Genomic DNA, 24,232 nt, shown 5'->3' on the forward strand with positions numbered 1-24,232 from the left:
TAACTCGCACATTATTTCTCAGAGACTAGGTTTAGATAGTTTTACGTTTAACTTTCTCCAATGTTATTCCAATGTAAGTTTAATTTAACCTAACGTAGGTCTCGATGTAGGTCTAACTTTGTACCAGTCTAACATAAACCTGACTCATTCTGGGTCCAGTGAAACTAAATCTATCAAACTTTCCACCGTCATGAGATCAGCAGAATATGTTTGCAGAGGCAATACGACTGTGCGGTAACCTACATTAAATTAATCTCGTTTCACCTTAATATTTTACCCTTACCTTCATCTTTTACCCTAATCTTTCGTTTTAACCTAAGTCCATACCCTAAATCCATCTTTCGTTTTCATTCGCACGAGAGTCTCGATCTTCGACGTAGAATCTCTTCAACGTGAATTTACCTCTGCACCTGTGTAACCTAAATTCAAATTAAACCGAATGCAATAAAACAAGATCTGTCGTATTTTATACATCGTTTTACGAAGAAACGCCCACCGTGCAAGGCAATCTTCTCGTCGATCCGACCAAGTTCTACCCGATGCTAATTCGTATCGAACTTCGTTTTCATCCGATAATAAGTAACTTCTGAGGGTCGAAGGGAGGAACGGAATAATTCCGATGGTTTCTTGCGGGCAAAGTACGCGAGGCTATACGACCCGACGAAGTGCTTTCCAACTATATGCACCCGATTACCAGGAACAAGACCGGCCTTTCTTGTTTCCAGCGCAAGCCAACGAGCGTGTTCCGCTCTGACGGATGATGACGACGGACCATCTCAGCGGGTAGCTGCTCCACCTCGATATCCTCGTGTTCGTCGAAACGAGGGACGAGCCACGTACACATAAGAATCGTACTTGGCGTGCGAGAATCATCGACGAGCCACGGTGACACGTTTCGTGCGATTATCCAACAAACTTATCGAATTCTGCTCGCGTAGGCTAATTCGTATTTCGTTAAGAATAACAGAAAATAGCGATTTGTTTATGCGAGATCGCGTAATTTCATCGTACCGTGTCTATGTAACAATAAAGTTTGTAGAAATGTATTTTAAATAAATGCATCCTATCTTAATATTTAAATATCTTTTCGCTAATATCATATTAATCGCATAGACCTGTATATCCACAAATAAGTGGTTTAATTACCCGCTATAAATTACAATGTTCTTATTTTACCGAATTCTCAAACCGTGTCGAATCTCGCAGAAACGATCTCCTCCCTTTCATCGAGTTCCATTTACGTCGCGAATTATTCTTTCAAGTTTTCAATGTTACCAAACCTAGACGACAAGTTACGGTAAACAAAGTTAGAGCTATCGGTTAGTACTACACGGACATCGGCTACGAGAGTGGAAGAAGTTGTGTAATTTAATTTAGGATTGGTACGAATTAGATGTAATTTAATTTTCTTAATTCAGGTCTAGACAAATGGGGTCTGAGAGTGGAAGTTAACTTGGTACAGGCTCGCACCAAGAGTTTCTGCTTAATTTAATCTAGATATAACGTGGACTGGAGGATGATAGAGCTTGGATATTACGAGCTAGGTGTAACTTAGGTTTACCGTAGTTTAGCTTTAGTAGGACTAGATTTATTTACCAGTTAAAGAGTACTTGTTTCCGAGGCTCACTTTCACTGCGTCTCATCTATCTTGCTCATCTATCTCGTCTATCAATCTCGAAAATTATAATGATCTTTCTGACGAAGGGGTGCTTGGAGGAGTTCGAGGAATATAATTCATTAGAACACCTACAACAGACGAGAATTCAACGTCTGTGAGCAAACAGAGAGGATTCCCTCGCAAATCAACTCGACGCCTCGCAATCTCTTCCTTCACTCGTCCCATCTTCGTAGCCAAACCGTCGAAATATATTTTTCTCTACTCGATATTACGCGAAAAGATATAGCGAATCGATTTCTCCAAAACCAGATGCAATTCTACGCTCTGATTTAATAAAATACGAATAATACAGTAATAAGATTGAAGATAAAAACGACAAAGATTATTTATCAACTTATCGGACGTCCACGTTCAAATTTTACTCTAATTCTGCATGTGATTTACGAAAAGGAATGAAGCAGATGGCAAAAGTAATTTGAAGAGACAGAGGAGCAATATCACAAAAATTCCTGACAATTCCAAAGTTTCAAATCGTAAAACCACTTCTTGGTCGATACGCACGAAAGAATCTGTTGTTCGTTGCAGAAATCAAATGCCACAGTTTTACCAGCACAGTTGTCATTGCCAGCCTCGAATCATTAAACGCGTTTCTCGTTAGCACCAGAGACGGTCTATCTGTCAACATAATCGTGAGAAAACGATCTTTCTGTCGTTGACGTCTATCGAAATAATTCTCTTTCGTTTCGATGAAATACGGAACATAGCTGAAACCGGTGGTCAGAAACGCTATGAAGTTTCCGAGAAACTTAACACGATTATTTATTAACAAGAGGAATCCCGGAAGAATACGCGTCGATGCACTTTCACGAGCATTTGGGATGCGTTCAGCCCCGCGTTCGAGCTTCCTCGTCGGTCCCTTTTTCTCGGTGGCGTGTCCACGGACGATATTCTCTTCAACGAGCGGAGAACGCTCGCGATTATCCGCATCGCGCCGATTCCGCTACCACGAGGAACGCGGTAAAAAGCGTCGTTGGCGGATCTCATCGTTAATTGTCCGCGAGCGGTTTCCTCGTTCACACTGCCTCGATTGCCTCGCTGGATTTCTTGGCGTTCTCCTTTTTACTTTGTTCTTGGGTTGCTTCGAGCACGCGTGCTTTGAAGATAAATTCTTTCAAATATTCGACAAATACACTAGGGTTTCAGTGTGAATTTAAGCAGTTCGACCAGAGAGATCAGTATCTGCCATAATACGATAGAATTCTGATTCTGATGATGGCTAATTATCGTCTTAGTTTCTCACAGCTATTCTTCGACAATTCATCGCGGAATAATAACGAGCAGATCTTCGATTGAGAGATCAGACAGATGTCAGAAATAAGAGGATTATGGAAGAGAAGTGCGGGAGCCTTCCATTTCGCAAGGGATGCGGCAGAGTTGAGCGAAGTGAGGCGAAGTCGAAGAAAGCATCCAGAAGACCATTATCCGACGTAGTGTGCGTTCAACCCGAGCCGGGACCATTACCATTTATCCTGGCAACCATGTGCCGGAATCGGAATTCGTACTTTTGCGGAGAACGAATCGGCTGAATTTATAATAACAAGCAGCCTCCTTGTTCCACGGTTCGCAATCGGTATCATGGCCTGCCGACGATATACTTTGAAAGCTGAGTGAAAGTTTCGACTACACGTCCAACGCTATGCAATTTGATCGTCGTTCCGTGTCCGCGTCCAAGTTCTCGCCAATTTACGATCTATCGGTTGCTTTTTGTCATTTTTATTCGATTTTGTTGCGTGGTACACAACATTTTTCACTCGGATACTTTATACTATTTCTCACGATCTATCAGCAAGTTCGTCCCTTCGAGCAAACCACCAAAGTGTTCTACGTTTTTGCTATTAGGTAGACTACGTTTCGTAACTCGCCGATATCGTTGAAAATCAGATTCCCTGCTCTGGAATATTTTCAAACGCGAACAAACGTAATTTCGTCTCGTCGATTACAAACTCTGAGACGTTTTTGCCAAACAGCAAGGAATTCTACACCTTCGGCATTGATCCGCAAACTCGTAAATTAAAATACTTTCCGCGATCTTCCATAACCAACCAATGCCATTTAAAATTCAATGCTGGAGGCAGAAACGCAGGCAAACATTGTGAGAGGCGAACAAAGGTAAGTTCGTCCCTTCGACATCGAAACGTTGGGATATTTGCCTTAAACGGCAACCGGAAGACACGCAGTGGCCGTGCATTTTTCTGGCCGCGTGTCGGTACAGCTCGACAAGGTATCGAAGGGAATCGAAGGTGGAGGAGCCAGGAGATCCGCGGCGGTGCGTGAGCATTGTCTCGACGAGACCGTAAATACTTCAACCCCGTCCTCGTGTGCTCGTCCTCGTCGTCGTCGTCCTCGTCGTTGTCCAGGAGGGCCTGTGAACGCGTCCGCCAGAATTTTTCGTCCGCCAACACCGAACAATTCTGACCACCCAGAAACCGGCCAACGATACGATACCAACCGGTGTACGATAAAATATCGATTTCCAGCCACCAACCACCACCACCGCCAGCTTCCTCTCGTTAATGTACGATTTACACGGAACCTCTACTTGCTTCGAACGATCGCTTCGAGCAAACGCACGATTTACGCCAGCCAAAGGGTAATTAACATTGGGCAAGGAGAAAGAACGAGTTGGCTTATGGGCTGGGAAATAATGGGGTTTGCAATTGTGGCAAAGGTGAAACGAATCTCGTAGCTCCATAGAAAGTCCGAGTGGAGTTTCTTCTTTCGTACAGATCGATTTGAAATAGAAAAGTTTAAGCTATATAAATAGATGTAATTTGAAACAGTAAGTGTGTTAACTTCTGAGCGAAACTTGTTTGAATTTGTACACGCGAAAGACTTACAGAAAGAAACGAGAACGCTGAATTGAAAGAGAACTAGAACAGTAAATGTTTAAAGAAAGAACTTGAAAATTGTAAACTTGTAAAACGTAATAGTAGTTGAATGATAGAATGAACTGTAAAATTGCGCAATAGGAATAAAATCGTTAGAATTTACAACTACTATTACGTACTATATTCCAGAGGATTTCCAGTTCATATCATATAGAAAATTAACGTGCGATAGAAAGACACTGTAATAGCGCGATTATCTGAAATACAAATATATCCGACAAACTCGAAACTTGCACGGTAAACAGCCATAACCCATAACACAATTTGCTGCGCAACAAATCGCCCACCCTTGCCGAATCAGCGCCAGATCCCCAAGCAACAGGAGCTGAAAAAACACGAAAGCTCCCCCGAGCCTAATAGCGAAAGAGGAACACGAGCGTCAGGGACGTGGAAAGGCGTGATAAATCGCGTGGCAGTTGGCGGAACGAACGGGAGCACAGGGTCAAAAAGCACGGTCATACGTATGTGCCGAGCCTTGGGCCCTTTGGTCGCCGCGTACAATCAGGAAAGCGCGACTGTTCTCGTCGGCGACCTTCTACTTCTCAAGATGCTATATGACCCTCTTAATGAAGTACGACAGATCGCGAAGTGCAAGCACTGGTGAAGCATGGCGCGAGGCTCGTTGCACCGCGATTGTAAGGGACACCGCGGTTCTTCGATACAAACGCGAGTAGGCCACGCAAAAAAAGAGAGAATTCTTGCCGAAGACGATGTTGAAAACGCGAGCTGAGATGGCGAGGTGATAAATCTGACGATTTTTAACTCCTTTGTACGACAAATTCCGGTGAATATCGCTGGAAGGGTTGGGATGAGTTATGTTCGGGTGGTGAATGTATTTTGGTTTTTGAGAATCTTCCAGGCGTGCCTTTGTGATTTATTTCTGAATAAATAGGATAGCTAAATGGACGACTTTTGTAACGAGTGGAACCTCTTCTTCTTTTCTAACTTATGGAAAAGAAATATATATAGGACAGATAGAGGGATGATTTTCCTAACGGATAATTCCTAGAGTTTGTTATTCGCGAGTTACGTAGCCTGGGGCTATTGGATGGAAAAACGAAGAAAACGGTAAGCTTGGTTAGAAAAATATTCGTATTCTCATGGAAGATTCCCTTCAAAATGCTACAATCCCTGTACCGTTACGTACCTTACACGATTAATCACTTCGTCCACGATAGAGTGGAAACATTAAGATGTACGACCCTCCGCGTGCATCAATCTCTTTGAAGGATTAAACACCGAGACAAAAGAAGTTACACTCTAACCTCCCAGAACTTGGCATTCATTTTTCTTCTGTCTTCCTGTTCGCGAAATGGAAATCCGACATTCCAACGGAACAAGTATTTAAAACGTAAGCGTGTAAGAATAAATTTTAATAAATAAAGAACCATATAAACAAAAGAAAATCGCAGCACGGACGCATGTATACGCTCGATGCATACGATTCTAACTCGATCCTCGAGCTTTCAATTAACGCCGTTCTCAACGAACTTATCTACGTGCTCTTCGTGTTTATTCCATTGAATAGTGTCGATTAAAAGCGGCAATGCTAATCTAATTGGAATGCAAGATCCAGGTCAGGCCGACCTGCTGCTTATACCTTGATCAACACCAGCGACTACAACACGGTCCTCTAATCTAATTAGATGCAATTAGAGAAGCCGGTAACGCGACCAGCCACTGATTGGCCATTGCTGCTACGTCTAATTCGACTGGCTCTGCTGGTAGCGATCTCGTGTCGGCTACTGCTTCTCCAACCTGTCGTCCTCCGCTAGAGTTTTCGAGGACAACGCGCCATCGACGATTGACTCTCGACCCGTTACACTGCTGGGACAATGGTACGAGTTAACGAAGCCGATTCGGCGAATTCGTTCCCGTTCATGGAGCATTGCATTAATTTGCAGCTTCGTAATTACGTGTTCGACCGTGGAACCGTTCCTCTCGAGGGATGATATGAATGGAATGGCTCTCTCTCTCTCTCTCTCTGTCTCTTGATCGACCTCTGTTTGGTTGTCACGACTCGAGGGAGAAAGAGAAAGGAGAAGTTGCGATTAGTGGAGTAAGACGAGCTTTCTTCTCGGATATTCGAGGGAAGAGTATTCCCGTTTTAAACTATAATATTGGATCGCCTTTGTTTTCGAGGATGTAACGATTGTGTAAGATGAGAGAACAATAGTGGATTCTTCTTTAGAGACATCCCTGGGAATATCGTAGTGAGAAGAAGACACGAGATAGAGATATTCACTTTGTCTAAGTATGAAAGATTAGATAGAAGCACAGGTAGTAACGCAATAAGAATATCACGCAAAATTAAATAAAAATCAGACTTGTCGTGCTCGACGACTTCAAGACGTTTGAAAACGTCGTTTCTTGCGAGATCGTCGTTTGTTATAGACAACTGCGCGTCGTATATGATAGATGAGCGATTGAATCCAACGCGAAAGGACCGCCAACTTGCTAAAAGTTCCAAAATCCAGCAAAAACCAGGATAAGACAAGACATTCTGTCGGAAATATCGGCTCGAGTGGACCGCGATTCCCGCTCGTTTCTTCGTCCGCGTCCTTTTTCGGTTTCGAGCTGGACATCTTCCCGGAAGAACAAACGGTGCATTTCGATCGAGCAGCTCACGCACGAGCGCGAGGCGGCGCGATTTAAACCGAATTCACCGGCTGCCAACGAACGAGTGGCAGCACAAAAGGGCTGCTAATTTGCCGAGCCGCTTCAGCAACGAGGAACACGCGGACTCTTTTCAGTTCCGCACATCAAAGGAGCCTTGGAAAGAGGACAAAGAGAAAGAGAGAGAGTGAGACAGAGACAGAGAGAGGTTATTTTCGTGCGACGCGATGAAAAACCAGCGCTGTCACCCCGACGCAAGGAAACGCGACCTCTTTCATCCTGTTTTCACGCCCGGAGATGAGCAATCTGCGTCGAGGATTGTTTCTAGACCGCATCTCTCTATTCTCTCTAAACGCCCTTCTTTTCGGCCTCTTTCGAGTTCATTGAACGAGGAAACTCAGACGCTAGTGGCTGTGCTATAGAGGAAATTGTTCGAGCAAAGAGCGAATACAAAAAGTAGAGGGTTCTCTGTGTAGGTCAGCTTTTAGAACTCGAGAGAATAATCGCGGTAGATGTTCCGTTTTTTTAAATCGCTTTGACAAAGATACGAATTTGCACGAACATCCACGGCCTGATAATAATCCTATCACACTTCATATCCAAAATCCTTAAAAAGCTGTTTAATCCGCTACAAATCGATTTCCCACCTCGCCAAAATCGGATCGATAGCGTCAAATTCATTCAACGTATCTTGCAAATGCCTCACCGATCCACGTAATACTCTGCTCTAACCTCGGTGGGCCATCGATCACTCCTTAAACAGTGCACATAAGCGAACGTACCTACAGGTGGATCAACGTGTAGGACTGAAAGGATCGCTTTCGTCAAAAAACCCGACCAGATAGAATCAAAGAGGACTCTGACCGAGGCGGTCCTCTTCGACTCACCGGAGCCATTCTTCGTGCTGGGCGTATCTGACGTGCACGAGGAACATCAAGAAGGTCTCGAAGACGTGCGCGTTTCACGCAACGCGGACCCCAGTCTGAAATTATACCAAGCAGAGAGCTCCTCTTTTATCTAGGATGATCTGGAGGTCCGGCCCGGAGTACAGAATTCGCACGAAACACACGGCTCATCCTCGTCAATCTGGACAGCTGGTAAATTGAATTTTTTCGTGGCGTGGCCGATCCGATTGGCCGAATCATTCGTTCGAACGATACACGAAACGTCGGAATGAAACGAGCCAACATTTCGAAATGTATATTGGGCTCGATTATTTTTACTGGTAACTATGCTGCAGGTTGTCATACGCCTTAAAGGCTGAACATATTTCTTAGAAAATGACAGGTCCAACTTGTCCAATGATTTAACATTGGTTATTTGCTTCTCTCTGAAACGTGGTTCAGAAAATTCAGCCGATATGATAAACCACGGAGTAGAGATACCATTGAAAGCAAGTCGATCAGTGTGTATTATTTTTACAAAAAGGAAGATAAAGCTTGGTCGACTTATTGAATCATGCTGTGACTAAGGACTATGGATCGAAGTCATTACCTACCCGTTAAATACGCAAAATATATGTACACCCCAAAACCAAAATCGAAACGTGTATCGCAAACGCTTGCGTACGTCGTTGAATCTCGAGATGGCTTTCAGCTGTACCCATATAAAAATATACCAAAATATATCGAATATGGCATTTTGAGTAAATTGTATGTATTATTTAATGCTCGCAATTTCCAACACCAAAGCCAACGAAAGAGAAGCGGAACTCTGAAACACAGGTAACAGGTTACTTGGGTTCGTTTACTGAACGAGTGACTCGCAGTGTCTCTCGATAGAAGACATAAGGATTTTACGTATGTACTACAAACGATCCTAAGTTATACCTTTGTATATATACCTTTTTCCCTCTTCTTTTCTCTCGTAACGTAAGATATCATTGTAATGAAAGTGAATTGGAATGTTTGAAAAGATATAAAGTAGGTGTGAAGGAATTCGAATCATAAACTCCGACACTGCTAACATCTTAAGCCAAGAATCTTAAGCCGCATAATCCTAGGATTAACGCTCGATTCTGCGACATAATAGTCTTGTAGATCTCGCATAGTCTCGTGCTACGAGCAATGAAAAACCTAGAAAAATTAAATTTACACCGCGTAAATAAGAAATCAAATCCGAAGTAGCAACGTTAAACTCCACCCAATCCAACGCGAGTTACCAAACCCAACAAGAACAACTCCACGTTCAAGGACTACGAGGCCGCGACAAACTATCGAAAAAGCAAAGAGAGAAAGGGATAAAAGCGTCACGCGGAATTTATCATGGCGGAGATCTACAACTGTTTTGAACGGCCGCCGTCCCGACTCGTAATTCGTCGCCGCTCCTGGCGTAGTTTCGCTCGTTGTAAATCAACCGATTCCGCGAATTTTCACCGGTCGAGAGGCAAACGATCGAGGCCCCCGTAGATCCAGAGGAACGCGCACTTCGATCGGAAATTATGCGACAGGTGGTTGGGCGCAGCGCGTGTCGGCTTAATCTGAGTTACGACGACGTTGCGTAAAGCCGAACTGCTTCCACGCACGATGGTCCTCATTGACCAATTTTTTACGAGTTCTGCATCGCCTTCGGCCAATATATACGTACATATATATATGTGTGTGCGTGTGTGCGATTTCGAAAGATTCGCGACAAACACGCTAGATCAATTGAAATAAAATGATTTTAGTTAACGACGTAAAGTAGATAGATTTACAGTATTGATACAAAAATTGTAATTACTTCGACGATTACGTTGTATCAACCTTCCGTTGGTTAGATGTGTTGCAAAAATGTGTGGTTAATTCGAGACTGATATCATAGAGATCGCCTACGTACGCGCAATAATAATATGAAATTAATATAATAAAGGTGAAGCGCAGAATGTATATGCATAGTATGTAGAAATATATAAAATGATAATAAAATAAAATATATGAAATGTTGAAATTACATTTCGTCATACTGATACATAGGTTGCGTTGTAATTCCGAGGAAATTAATTTTAATAATGAAAACAAATTGTACGAGTGATTCGCAATCGTAACAACGCATCGGAAAGTCCAACGAGCCACGTCATAATTTTCTGAAAGTTTCAGATATCGTTTGGAAGTTTTAATATACCGAATTAATTAAGTTTAAGGTGCTAAGACCCAAACGTACGTAAAATTCTACGAATCTCAGGACAGAAACAATCTACTGCCCCAAGCCTCCATTAACTGAGACTTCGCATACGCCACATTGAAACCTACACGATCAGTGATTATACCGCGAGACTTCTATCCTAATCAAGAACCTGTTACCAGGTCGCAAACATTAAGCAACGTCGTCAAAGCGTGGTTCAGGTCGAAAGTCGCGATACGACCGACTAAAAGGAGCCTCGAGGGTAAGAAAAGGAGGAGGTGAAGAACTTAGAGCGAGGAACTGGACAATCAGGTGCGTTTAGACGGGCCGTTTTGCATCCTCGCGTGTTTTCGCATTCAAATGCCTGGCCGATGCAATTTAAAACTCGTTTGGGCGCCACAGTGGGGCCAGCTCTCACCGGTAAGAACACTTCACTGATTTCGTGCAGCATCTGGACCAGAGAAGACGAGGAAGAAGAAGGAGAAGAGGGACAGGAGGGGGAGGAAAGAGAGAAAAGAGCAGGGCCACCAGGCAAATAAAGCCCTGGAGTGGTTGAAGGCCAGTTTTCAAAAGGAAGATGAACCAACGTAGAAAGAAGCAACCTCTCATTGTCCTAGTGAACAGTCCTCTTTCACCGGTACAAAACCGACGATTCGTGAACCCCCGATTTCGTTTCCTCAATGAAATAAAGAGAAGAAAGGATTCGCTCGAGGGAATTCGCTTCGGGGTTCTTCGCTTCTTTGATTCTAACAATTTCGGTGTAAGGAATTTTTAGAGAAACGTCGGATGGAGACGTGTTATTTTCGTGACGTGATCGTTGGGGTTAACAATTACAACGAGTTTCTGGTTCTCGAACTTTTGCTTATGACTTTCGAACTCTTTTCGTTTACATCAAACAGGATACCGCGATCCTGTCCCCTCAATCGCCATATGCAGTGAAATTAGCAATTAGCGATTTTCTTCGATAGGCTCTTCGTTGAGAAGCGTTACGAAGAGATCGAATTGTAAATCAACGTTTTCTTCGGAATTTTAAGCCTGACGAAATACGTAGCGGTTGCAAGCTTCTAACCGGTATTTCTACTAAATTCGTCTGTAGCACAAAAGCGTACGTTCTTCGTGTCAAACCTGAAATCCACTCTCTCAACGCAGAACCGCAGAGCCTTAAAAATCTGCATAAACTTTTAACGTTCCATCGCCGCTATACCAAAGAAACCCCTGAAACCAGCGGAGCTCTCCGAAAGCATGCAAGACAAAACAAAAGCACAGCGAAGCACGGCCAAAGAAACAGAGAAGCGAAGGAGAAGCTAGAAGAAGGCTGTGGCGGGCGAAACGTGGCTTCGAAGGGTGGAAGAACGTTCCACCGAAGGGTATAGATCGAAGTCAACGATAGCTCCACGTAAATATGTACGCCGTGGCTGGTAGATACACCACCGCCTACCAGAGATACGTCTGTTTCGTAGCAAAGGTCGAGCCGGGAGATCGATTTGCATGTCACTGATAGGAATCCGCTCGAGTAACGACGTATACGTGGCTGTGCACGCTGATCCGAGCGTACGCGCGCGCGCATGCTCGCGAGACCCAGTGACGGAAGCGGCAGACAGTTCGAGACAAACGATCCGATATCTCCTCTGTGCACACACGCGGGGCAATCGAGACAGCCAACCAAGAGTGCAAGCGGACGCTCCGGCCAGCAGACGAATGAGAAAGTCATCCATCGTAACACGATAATTATTATCATCGATGCTCGCGGCCGGCTGGCGAGCGAGCTGCTCTCTGCCTCGACCGCTGCCAACGACCGCGAGAATAATCGCGACCGTGCTCTCGCGGAGAAGAGCTACGGGATCGTGAGCAGACGCTACACGTATAGGATGGCGAGGAGATTGGAATTTTTCAGAAGGTAGCACAAGGGATTGAGATTTTGGCAGATTGGACGTACGGAGATGAAAACGATGGTCGAATTTTTCACTTTCTAAACCTCTAAACCTGCGAGTCATCGAACTCTTCGATGTTCGAGTCCTTAAAACCTGGATCTTTGAATTTTTGAACTCTTCTCGACCATCAAACTATCGATGCTTCGAATTTGTTAATCCTCGGATCTTCGAGTCTTTGAGAATTTTTTCGATATTTTTGAATCGAAGACGACAACCATCCATCGACTTAGCGACCACTTCGAAAAAGACCCTTACCTCCTTTCCATTTGCTGGGTGCAGCGAGCACAGGGAAACTGAATCTGCTGTGTCTGCGTGATTGTGCGTTCGAGGAGAGGTAACGGAAAACTGGCGATCCTGGTATGATTCAATGATCCCGTGGGGTCACGTACATTCGTTCATGCGCGACCGGTCATCAATATGGCGGCGAATAACTGTCGCCGCTAGAACGGGCCCTCACGAGGCTATCATTACTGATAATTGCGGTTAGCTGACACCTTGTCCCACCCGAGGATCCCCTTATCCACGGTCGCGGTGTGTTTCTTGCCTCGTCCACGTCGGATCGAGCCACAAATGGACGGGAGCAATACGACAACAGGATGTCTGCGGGAAAAGGAAGAAGAAAAAGCCAAGACCAGAGGTCGACCAGTCTTCTGACCGGTCGGGTCTACAGAAAATTTGACAAAGGCCGTTTCGAGAAAGAGAACTACGACCGATAAAAGATCCAGCTGCCTTCTGAATCTTTCTTCCTTGGATCCTTTCTCCTACAGATTCTTTCCAAGTGTTTGTGATTTCTGAGAAAAAAGAACGCGGTGTTCGAGAGGTAAGATTTATCGCGAGGATTTCCACAAATTGGATTTGTCGTCGATTTCCTTGCATTTTTTGTTTCACAGTCGAAGTTCGACGACTGTCGCGTCGCATACCATAAATTTCCGGATCTCCATAAAACTTTTTACCGCGTCGTCTATCGTTTCTTTTTTCATTTTACAAGATGCGTCGAAATATTTGAAATTCTTCTAAAGTAATAACTAAATATCTTAAATTAAATGCAGGAAACGAAAGATGGTGGAAAGAAAATGACAGGACCCGAGTTTTATAGAGTTTGGAAATGGTAGACGGCTAAATACAATTTCCTTGGATGTTACAGATTGGTTTTCAAGCTTCGAGAACAACGATAAGTGGTGCTTGCAAGATTAGCGTGGCACAAAAAATTGAAAAGAGGAAAGAATTCGAATTAGGACCAGCGACAAGCCCGGAGGACCATACGGATAAAAAGAAATTGTAATTTATACGTCGCTGTGCCGTCAACGTGGACAATAAATCCGCTGGCGCCTCGGATGGGTTTAGTCGGTTGGACCAAAGATACCCGGGCCGCCTAGGGTGTCCATTATTCCCAGATAATTACATACTTCTCCCTCAGGAATTTTTGAAATGAGTTTCAGCCCCGCTACGTGGCCACAGCTTTCGTCCGGTCCGCCTTCCACTCTCGATACCTGCGCCAATAAGCTTTTCTCCCTTCGTGAAAATCCTGCAACCTTCTCTAGAAATCTCGTTCGCCGTGGAAATTCGATCAGCCACGCTACTACCGTACAAATTAGAATTAAAGGAGAAAGGCAGTCGAGTTTTCCAATTTCTCTTACGTTAATGCCAGATTATGTAACTAAAATCGTTAGTTTAAACACGCAAACAGTGATTCTAAGCGCCTTAAACTTTCCGATCTATCAAATAACAATTTTACAAATTAACATTCAACGAATCTAACTACTTCAAAATGTATACAACATAAACGACACATCTTCCCAACGATCAAACATCTTGTAGACTAACCAAAATTAGCCTAACAATTGCCTATCTCCAATTAAAACCCAACGAATCAAAGAATCGCGAGATGCTCGCTTTAGAAAGAAACACCGTTAAACGCCAAATATTAGGTTGTCCGACAAGTTTCTTTCGTTTTATAAGGAAATAATAGACGCACAGTGTCTTTCATTTTACGTTAGATTATTAAATTATGCACGAACCTAATAATAGAAATAGAACGAACCGGGTCACACCTAATTCAATAAGACAATATAAAACAGAAATTGTTGTTCATTCATTATCACCTTGTGAAACGAAAGAAACTTTTCGGCCAACCTAATACATCAACGTATTTCCGACTATCATTACAAGTATCTTCTGCAAGCCGAATATTTCGTCGAATCGACAGAATCGATCCGATGGTCTCCGATCGCATTCCATTGAACCGTAAAAGCCAGCTTCCGTGTTCCGGCTAACTGTTCACCATGAGGGCCGTGCATAGCGCGTCTAGAAGGACGAACACGAAAGAGAAACGGAGGAAGACGTGGAGTTAAAGGGACCAACAAAGACCGACAACAGAGGGGAGTAAACGTTGCTACAGCCCGTTAAGCTACAGTCTCCCGTCGCTGGTTCGGTCTAGTTTCAAGCCATCGTCGGACGTCGAGTCTCGCGTGAGCCTGATTGCGGTTCGAACAGGTTGAAGAGTTGGGTAATGGACGCGCCCACGTCTCTACGTTAGCGGTACCAGCTTCTGTTATCTTCGCCGCTTCGAATCAGCTTCGAGCCGACAGTTTCCGCTGGACGATAACGGGCTTCGTGGAATAAGGGAGGATCAGGGGCTGTACCAGACCACCGGAATGGGGTATTAAACCGGTAGATACTCGGCGCGTTATCGGCAATGGGCCATTGATCCGAGTATAGGGCAATACGTTGCTTCGCATTGGAAACGTATTTTTGTACATCGGAGAATGGGGAATATTCCGAGGATGTTGGATAATCGTAGGATCGAAGTTTAAAGATTTCTATCGCGGAGCATGAAGTTCCCGATATTTTCTATTGTAAAGTATGGCTTTCTTACGAAAGTTTTCGTTCGAGTGGATTTGCTAGCAGATTTACCGCGAATACGTTGGTTAGAATTTGAGAAGTATGAAACTCCGGCGTACATAAACTATCCAATCATTTCCAAGACGTAAAAAATTAACGATGCAATTCAAGCTGCGTTTGCACCTGCTCGTTCACCTTTTCCGGTTTCGCTTGACCTAAGACCAACGCGGCGGCGGCGGCGGCAGCGTTGGGATGATAACGGTACCGTTTTCCCAAAAATCTAACGTTATGGCTGCGTTTCAGCGCGATAAAACGCGTACGAAATACGATCGTCGCGGCTTCGCTTTATCCGCTTCGAAAAGGACGTAGACAGTCGACAGCATCGAGAAATTAACGATACTACGATGTTTACACCTGGTGAGTACGGTTCGTACGTGATTCTCCTATCGACGTAAAACATCTGGCTTTCTATGATTTGAAAGACAGATTCGTCGAACTCGTGCTGTCTCGTTGATCGTATTCTTCCTCTAATTATACATATAATAAATACTCCATGTTGGATCTGTTGAAGTAATTACTTCTAGAAAAACTCTACATTTTTCTATTGTATACCTGTTACCCGATACCGCCGTTACGTTAAGAAAATAGAATTTGTTGAAGTAAATAGAACTGAAAAAATGGAGAGGTCCATATTATTGTGCCCTTGAATATGAATGTTGTTTTGGGTTACAAGGTCTAGAAACAAAGAGCTATAAGTAGCTTTTTATCGCTTGTAACTTCTAACGTCTTGTAACTTTCAGCTAGAGTTACACACTAAGGTTAATTTTTTTGGTAATGTAAGGACATTAGCAAAGCAAAGGTGCTGTAAATGTATCAACATGCTTCCTATCACATTCCATGGTAATGTAACACTGTTAAAGTGAAGATCTGCATCAACATACACTATACTTACACTTACTTCTATATACAAGGTGGTTGGTAACTGGTGGTACAAGCAGAAAGGGGGCGATCCTTTTTTTTTTTTAATTTTTCCATTGAGACAACTATCTATTGTGAGATCCGTTATAACGTACCGCACGCGTCCCGAGCGAAAATTCAAAGTCGATTTTCTCGAAAGCAAAGCCTCAAACGAAAAATTTTTATTCTATATTTTCGACTTCTTTTTTCGCGTAGAATCACCCGCTTTCCGCTTGTACCACCAGTTACCAACCACCCTGTATATTTCTATTACAGATTCATCCACGCGTTCCTCCTTATCTAATAAGATAACATCAACAGGATCGAAGCGTTTCCCTGAGCAATTATCTCGAAAGCACAAGATCAACGTATCGATGCACCGTTATATATGCATATAATTAGATACAAGAAAAAATGTCAAAAAATTCAAATCACAGACACGCTGATTATTTTCCCTATAGAAAGCGAAGAGACTCGACACAATGACGTCTGAACGCAAGCGCTTGTTCTGCCGACACCGCAAAGCCTCTTAAATTCCAAAACCATTTTTTATCACGATGTCATAACACAAAGCAACGCCCCTCTTGGTTGAAGAGGCGCAAGATCGCGGCGCATCCCATACGAAGGGTGCAGCCAGGCAACGCTTAATGGCGCAAATCGTCGAACAAAAGTCCCATCGAATGGATCGTTTTCACGCTGTCGTTAACGTGATCGAGCCGTCTGAGGCCGCGAGACTAATAGGAAACGTGTCGTCGATGAGGTAACGTTGCAGAACGCCAGAACGACGTCGAGATGACGAGGCCGATAACGACATCGAACAAACAATGCGAACCAGCCATCGTCTTCTCTCTTTTTATTCTTCCCCCCTCGTAAGGCTCTGTATACGTAACTACTCGCTCGCCTAAACGCCAAGTTAATCAGCTGACCCCAATTAAACGATAGCCATCGGCCAGACCAGGCGAGACGCAACGGTTGCGTCGTCGATAAATGTTAATGAACCGTGCACGTAATAGCGTGGAGAATAATAACCGGGGGAAAACGCGGCCATTAACGACGCCTTTGTTCCACCTACGATTCTACCGATTATCCTACCGGTCGCGTTAATATCGTAACGGTGCTCCAGCGCCAATTACAGTACAGTTTAATTGCGAGTAACCGTAAACCCTGCTGACCAAGTTGTTCGCAAGATGACGTTAGATGGAGGTGATGGTTTTGCAGAAATTGTTATTTACGAGAGGACTGCGCGTTCGCGATTCTGTATTAAGATGTTATTCGCGTTTCACTTGCAAAATACGAATCACGATTACGAATATTCATTGACACTTTACGATCTACAAATTCTGCTAATGCTACTAAAGAAACATTAGCCAAGCCGGAGTGTTCGTCGAGTGTGGTACTTTCGAGTTTCAACGTCCCGCTCTGTAACATCATCCCGGGAACCATCGAAATATATTATAAAGAGGCTACGATCGACTCGTAATTTACGCCGGTGTCAAGTGGCTAATTCATTTAATTAGGCGCGCGTAAATCAAGCGGAGCGTAGAAGCTGGTAATCGGGGCGAGTGATCAGCTCGCCTCGAGAGGCCATCCTCAGCCATGACGAAAGAAAGCGAACGGATCGAGAAAAGGAAGAAAAGACGCAACAACGACGACGACGAAGAAAACGAATCGTTCGCGCTCTCGCGGCTTTATCGCGAGTAAGTAAGTACTCGTGGTAATTAATGGCGGATCGGCCGATCCAATTTCTTTCTTCGATCTTCGAGCAGAAAAATCGCTCTGGCGATAATTGCGAGAACCGCATCGATCGCTCGCGTAACGCGGTTAATCGTTTCCAATTCAAACGACTAATCCCCCGCGCTTCGGTTCGTCCTTTTCCCGTAAGAGGATTTGCATAATTGGCCACCGGTGGCCATTTCGCGTAGATACGCGCCAGCCATTCGACGAACGAACAGGTAGCGAGAGGAGTTCCCTTGAGAAATGCCAATTCCAATTAACTATCGATTATTAGGCCCGCGCCAGCCCTATCGAACGGATTACGCCTGTCCCGTTCAGAGAACCTTGATAAATGCTCGCGACGGGACGCTACCATTCCTCGTCTACCTTTTTCGATCGGTGATTCGCTGGTTGCGACTTCGCGTGGAACAGAGGAGAGAGCATTTCGAAGATGCTGGGCTTAGCGAGAAGAGTTTTCGTATTTACGTGGTCGAGCAAGATGCAAGTGATCGAGTATGCTTGACTCTGTGTACATTTGTTTGACGAAGGAGGATTTGGATATTCCTGTTTCTGAAGTTTCGTTAAGTTTCTATATTTAGAATCTCGTTGTCGTTCGACCGTGGACGTTTATGGAAATTAACGTTTTCGTGGATAAAAAAAAATGGAACCTGCATAGAAGATTGTTTTACCTGTGAAACGCTATAAAGAGCGCCGTACTTTGAACATCTTATACGTATATTTTCGCATGTTCTATACACACAAAGTCCGCCGTCCACTAAATCGTCTACTTAGCTCGAATACATTTTTTTATCTACTCGGAGAGAAATTTGATCGGAAGAAGTTTAACAAAGCAAGATAATTAGAATTTTTGTAAATAAATTATAAATAAAACGGGCGAAAGGTTGTTGGCAACAATGTACGAAGCGCCAGCAACGTCTGGATGATTCCGACCTGTTAGCCCAATTTCACATTCCATCTCAAGGACGCCCAGAACGACTCGACGAAGAACAGGGCGAGAAAGGGAGAGACACGCATTCGCCGTACGTAGCGCATTATCTTTTCGCATTTTTCGACCGAGATTATTCTCGAAACGAATGGCCCTCTTAAGGCTCGCGACCGAACCATTAATCTGGCTTCGGTGATGGCCAAGTTGTCGGGCGCGCGCGCAAATCGGCCATTGCGAATCCTTTAACACCGTATCGTAATGCCATCCCCCATCAAACGTCGTTATTTTAATTTCGTTTTCGCGTGTCGTGGCGCCGATAATAAACTACGGACCGCCTTGGTATCCAGTTAAAAGTTCGATCCTCCTCGACCAAAGGAAAGTGACAATCTCTGTATGGCAATACATTATCGAATGCATAATATGGTAACGTGAGTCCTTAAGATCGATGTTGTTGAGGATACTTAACGTCGGTTCGTCGAGGACTCTTTGTCGAGATCGATAATACGCCACGAGATGATAATTTTATTTTTAGATCGAGATCAGCAATCGTTGTATGGGAAAATAATATCGAGACGGAGACCTTGAACGGTGGGATAAGATTGGTTCAGGTAGAAAGCTGCTGATATTATTATTTTCCCTTTTTTGGTCAGTCAGTCGACTTTGTTTTGAAAGCAACAATTACAAAGTGGCGAAATTTTTAAATCGATACGCGTTTCGCAAGAAACAATTAATTTTAAAAAAACAGCTCGAATCGACTGGTGAAAAACTTTGATAAAATATCTGATAATTTCTGATCGACGATGAAATTAGATTCGATAATTAGAAAAATCTCCGGCTATGTTATACTAGAATTCCATAATTTTCATCGACGCATATGTCTCGATCAGTGAACGCGTAAGAACACGTCTAAATTTACAATTTAGCCATTCAGAAACCAGAATTTGCAAAAAGACTTCCGACGTATCTGTCAGGTAAAGTACAATGTCCATACCGTTAAAGAAAACCACGGAAGACACAGTTTACGGTCTTTACTCAGCCATCAGTCCGGGTTTAAATCAATTCTGACGGTTTCCAACGTAACCACGGCCATCGACGTCAAAGAGGAAGAGTCCAGCAGCGAGATTCGCGTCTGTTCCGGCGTCCACGTCGGCCTAGACGATGTCGATGGTATTGATGGTGCTGACGATGGCCGTGCTTGGCCGCTAACTACAATTGACTCCGACCTCTGCTGCTCCTAGACTCCGAGGGAGCCGCTTCAAGGGGCAGCTTTTGATTCACTGCCTGCCATAATGTTCCAAGCCTGACAGTTCACGATTCCTCAACGATGATAACCGTCAGCTATTCGCGCCGCGCCGCTTTGTACGCTCTGGAATATCGCCTCTTTGCGTTAGAATTCGCAGTAATATTGCCGTGACTTGCATTTCCCATTTTTTGATAACTCGATTGCGTTCAGTTAGCTAGGTCGAACGAACGAAATATTTGGAAATTTTGGAAGTTTGGTAATTTAATACACTTCGTATATCAGGCTTTGGAAATTTTTTCAGCAACTAAAAGAAGTATTTTGAGGGAATTTAATTAACGATTTCGACAGCAGAAATTGTCACAACGAAAGATAGAAATATTTTGGGGAAGGATAATTCGTTCGAATCGAAGCTTCGTTTAGTTACGAGAAAAAGATTAGAAAAAAATGGATTAGAATTTTTCTCTTTAATCCAAGTATGGCTATTATCCTTGCAGAAGGACGACCGCATAGTAATTTGCAAGAATTACAGAGTTAAATAGCGGGGAGAATATTTAAAGAGTGTCTAAATCAATGGACTTTCACTCTCGACATGGCTGCACAATGAGTTTCCTTTTTGAATGATACGCATCTGAACGTCCTTCGTATATCGAGCACAAAGAGCCATTATGATCGTGATAAAGGAACGCAGAGAACGTTCATTCCGGTTATGACCGTTCGAGTGTTAAAGAAAGACCGGTGTTTCGTGTTGTTAACGCGTTCGAGTGGTACGCTGAACGTTTCGTTAGTGGAACGATCATTTTCGCTGGATGAAACCGTATCGGGACGCTAAACGGATCTGTCAGTGGCAAAGTGGATTTCGACAACGCATCGATTGGCCGTTTGCAACGAGTGTATCGAATCGAGAATTTGCGTTAAACGATAATTTAACGATACTCACGTGCTCGTCCACCGAGTACGTCAGCTCTCCATCGTCGTACAAAACGAACCATCTTCTCTGCCATCTCTGAAAAATAAATTAAAAAGGATTTATCAGTGATATATTTCGCGAACAAAAATGCGATGTTTGTTTAAAATATTTACGACGAGTTCTGCAAAATTAATAATTCTTTTGATAACTTTGCAGAACTACGTACCATCTATGTAATAATACAAGACAGAAATTTGATTATTTCAAGAACATATGACAAAAAATTCGGCAAAATTGATCGTTTTTCAGATTATTTTATATATCACGGTGTATCTTCAACGCGAGTAGTTTTAGAAACTTGGAAACGTGTTAAAAGGAACGATTAGTCCGGAACAAGGGACGAAGAACGCGAAGAATTCACTTTCGATGACACCCGGTCGTTTTCGTGGAAACGCTTATTGCATCAAGTGAAAAGAATTCCGCTGAAAGCGAGGCCGGACTTGTCCAACTTACATGCAGGAATCTCTAAGTCTCTGGACGTGGCAGCTGGACAATTAGCACGCTGCGGTCGTTAATTAGGAACGAAGCTCAAGAAAAGAAGCCGTACAGCGTCAGCCCGTCATTCGTCGCGAGCTTCCCTCTATTTTATTAACTTGCCAGGTTCTTCGCGCCACTGTCAATCCACGTTTCTCAAATTGAAGGAAAATATGAAAGGATCGTAATCGAGAAATCTCCTTCGTTGGTCAAAACTAAAGCGAGATTAGACCCAGAAAAATCCAACAACTCCGGCTACTTCGTCCAGACGCTTGAAAATTTTCGCACTCCACCGACGCTCAGTTTCACTTTCGATTATCGCGTTAACAGTTCACTGCGATCGCCCACTGATCACCTTGAGGTGGATAGTAGGGTCAGTGGCAGTGCTGCTGCTGGTACATGATTTTTGTCTTCATCCGGGTTGCCTTCTTCTCAGTTAGGAATCGTGGAGAAAAAATCGAACTACGAGTGTCAGGATTTGAACCTGGTTTGGAACGTTCGCAACCAACGGCGTTAACCACTGCTCTGCCGTCGTCCGGTCATAGTTTGCTATCGAGTGCAACCTACTACAACTACATCTTAAGGGCTACATTTTACGCGGCTTCGCGTCCCACCACGCTATCTCAACGATATCGAGGCGATAAGCGTGGGCGCGTAGAATGAAGCTATCCGATGGAAACTTAACCGCGTAACTGTGACTGGTTTTCGCCGGCACCCTGCAAACGGTTACAGTTCACGAGGGGTCGATTCTCGTGGGTTGATGATTCGCGAAGGGACGGCGACGTCGTCGTTGTCATCGAAACAGGCAGCCTAGGTACCGTTGCAAAATCCTCCTCCATCCGAGAACGAACAGAAGAAGAAGGATAAGAAGAGGGATACGGAATAAAAGAGAGAGAGGCGAGATTTCAGCCTACACGAGGCGGCGGTATCTTCATCTGGTAATTATTCAGCGGGCCTCGTACGCGAGAGCCGCGGCACGTGCGTGGGAAGATCTGTTCGTGAAGGAAGAGGAAGAAGAAGCGGACGAACAATGCCGCGGGATTGAGACGGCGCGAGAGAAAGCACGGAACGAGCCCGTAATCTCTTCCTCGTGGAACGCTCGCGAGCTAGCGAGCTGCAACGCTTCTCCGCGCCGTGGCTTCTCGCTTCAATAGACCTCGTGGGGAACGTGCGAAAATCCGCAAAATCCCTCTCCCAGTGGCGCACGCTCGGCTACTGTGCCATACTTTGGAACAGTTTGCAAACGCGGCTTTGGATTTACGACTGCTAGACTGCTGATTTTTATACAGTATCATATTTTTACGTTACTTTCGCTCGAAAGTTTCCAACGCGTCTATCTACGTTCTTCTGATAGACAAACATATTGCGATTGCAAGCGTCGCTTGAAAATATTCATCGCAGTCTGAATGCCGTAGCAAAATCGTGTTAATAGCGGCATTGGAAATAAAATATTCGTTTGCTTGAGGAAGTCGTTGTTTCTTTCCAAGTTCTAACGCGCTTTAAATTTCCAAGCGGCTATGCATGTGCGTGACAATAGGGGAAGCTTCGTGAATGAAAAAGGAAAGGGATGACGAAGTAGGGTCTAATGTTAATTTTAAAATCGGGCTTGGTGTTCCTGTTGCCCACACTGATTCAGTGTGATCGATGGCTCGAACTGTTTTGAATGCATAATGGTAGTAGTTATATTCTAAATAGAAACTGTTTCAGATGAAGGAAGAAAGAAAGAGATAAAGTAGGGTCTGACCTTAAAATTGATTAGGTTGATGGTTTATACCGTTTGAGTGTATAGTGACGTAGATTGTGTGCAGGTTAAATTATTCGTTAAATTCTGCGTAGGATGGATTGCGTTAAATATTTAAGGACGAAGAATTGGTACTTTCGATACCAACGATGTTTTCGTAGATGATCAAAATTCTAATTTTACAGACAATGGATGTATTTAGTAAACGCTGAATAGCGTGGCAAAGAAGCAGAGAAAAAAGTAGTTAAGGTGATTGGTAATCAAAGTCGGTCGACGTTGTGTAAGGAAATAGGTCTGTTCTCGAGCGTGCATCGTAATTTCGTGCATCGAGGGACCCGCATATTCCTGACCTACCACATCTTCCTGGTTTGAACAGCCGGTCGTTAACACCGCCCACCAACCAGGCTGTTTCTGGTTCAACCCGTTCTGTTCATTTCGATCATCGATGAGTAAAATCACCGACGTTCCAACAGTTACGACCGAGATAACGACCTGGGCTCATTCTCTTAACACTTGTATCTGTCCCGCCAAATGCGTTTCTACGAACATACCGCGATAAAGAACAACAGGAAACGAGATTTGCCTCGTAAGATTTCTAGATCGCATCTTATCTCGCAGTCCTAGAAAATCGCTCGATCGAATACGAATGAATCGAAGACGCTAGAATACCAAAAATATTATATGATTTATAATACTTTTTAGCTTCGATTCGCTGAAACTACAGGCTAATCGCTTAATTTTAAATCACTCAGTAGATTAATTTATTATAAATCACTGTGTTGGAAGAAAAGTAAATATTCCAAATAATCGGAAACAGAGAAACGTTTCGTTGAATGATATTTCTTAAGACTATAGGTAACTGCAGGTACTGAAATACCGAAACTTGTACAATTTTTTATCAAATAACGGTAATGAAACCACGGAGAGTATCGATCGGTCCGACACAGGCAACTTCGGAACGCTGACCTACCGCACCTTCTTCCGGGTATAGCGACGATCGTTTTGCATCGCCCACGGATCAAGGACTTCTGGTTTCATCGGCACACCAGCGTCGCGTCGATCATCCGGGACGGGATGCTTCCTCGAGGGGGAAGCTGGATAAAAAAGGTGAACATACCACTTTGTCACCGGTGAC

At 43.9% G+C, this 24,232-nt stretch overlaps 1 protein-coding gene across 5 annotated transcripts in view; it reads right to left on the reverse strand.

Moving 5' to 3' along the window:
- Positions 1-24,232, reverse strand: part of LOC117205859 (protein outspread) — a 211,795-nt gene that overhangs the window by 70,549 nt on the left and 117,014 nt on the right. For all 5 annotated transcript variants that reach the window (XM_033444636.1, XM_033444637.1, XM_033444635.1 and 2 more), the window contains exon 3: positions 20,853-20,918. In XM_033444636.1, coding sequence (XP_033300527.1) covers positions 20,853-20,918 — 66 coding nt within the window. The remainder of the gene's footprint in view (positions 1-20,852; positions 20,919-24,232) is intronic.

The sequence above is a fragment of the Bombus bifarius genome, unplaced genomic scaffold (assembly GCF_011952205.1).
Source record: "Bombus bifarius isolate JDL3187 unplaced genomic scaffold, Bbif_JDL3187 scf7180000007996, whole genome shotgun sequence".
Taxonomy (NCBI): domain Eukaryota; kingdom Metazoa; phylum Arthropoda; class Insecta; order Hymenoptera; family Apidae; genus Bombus; species Bombus bifarius.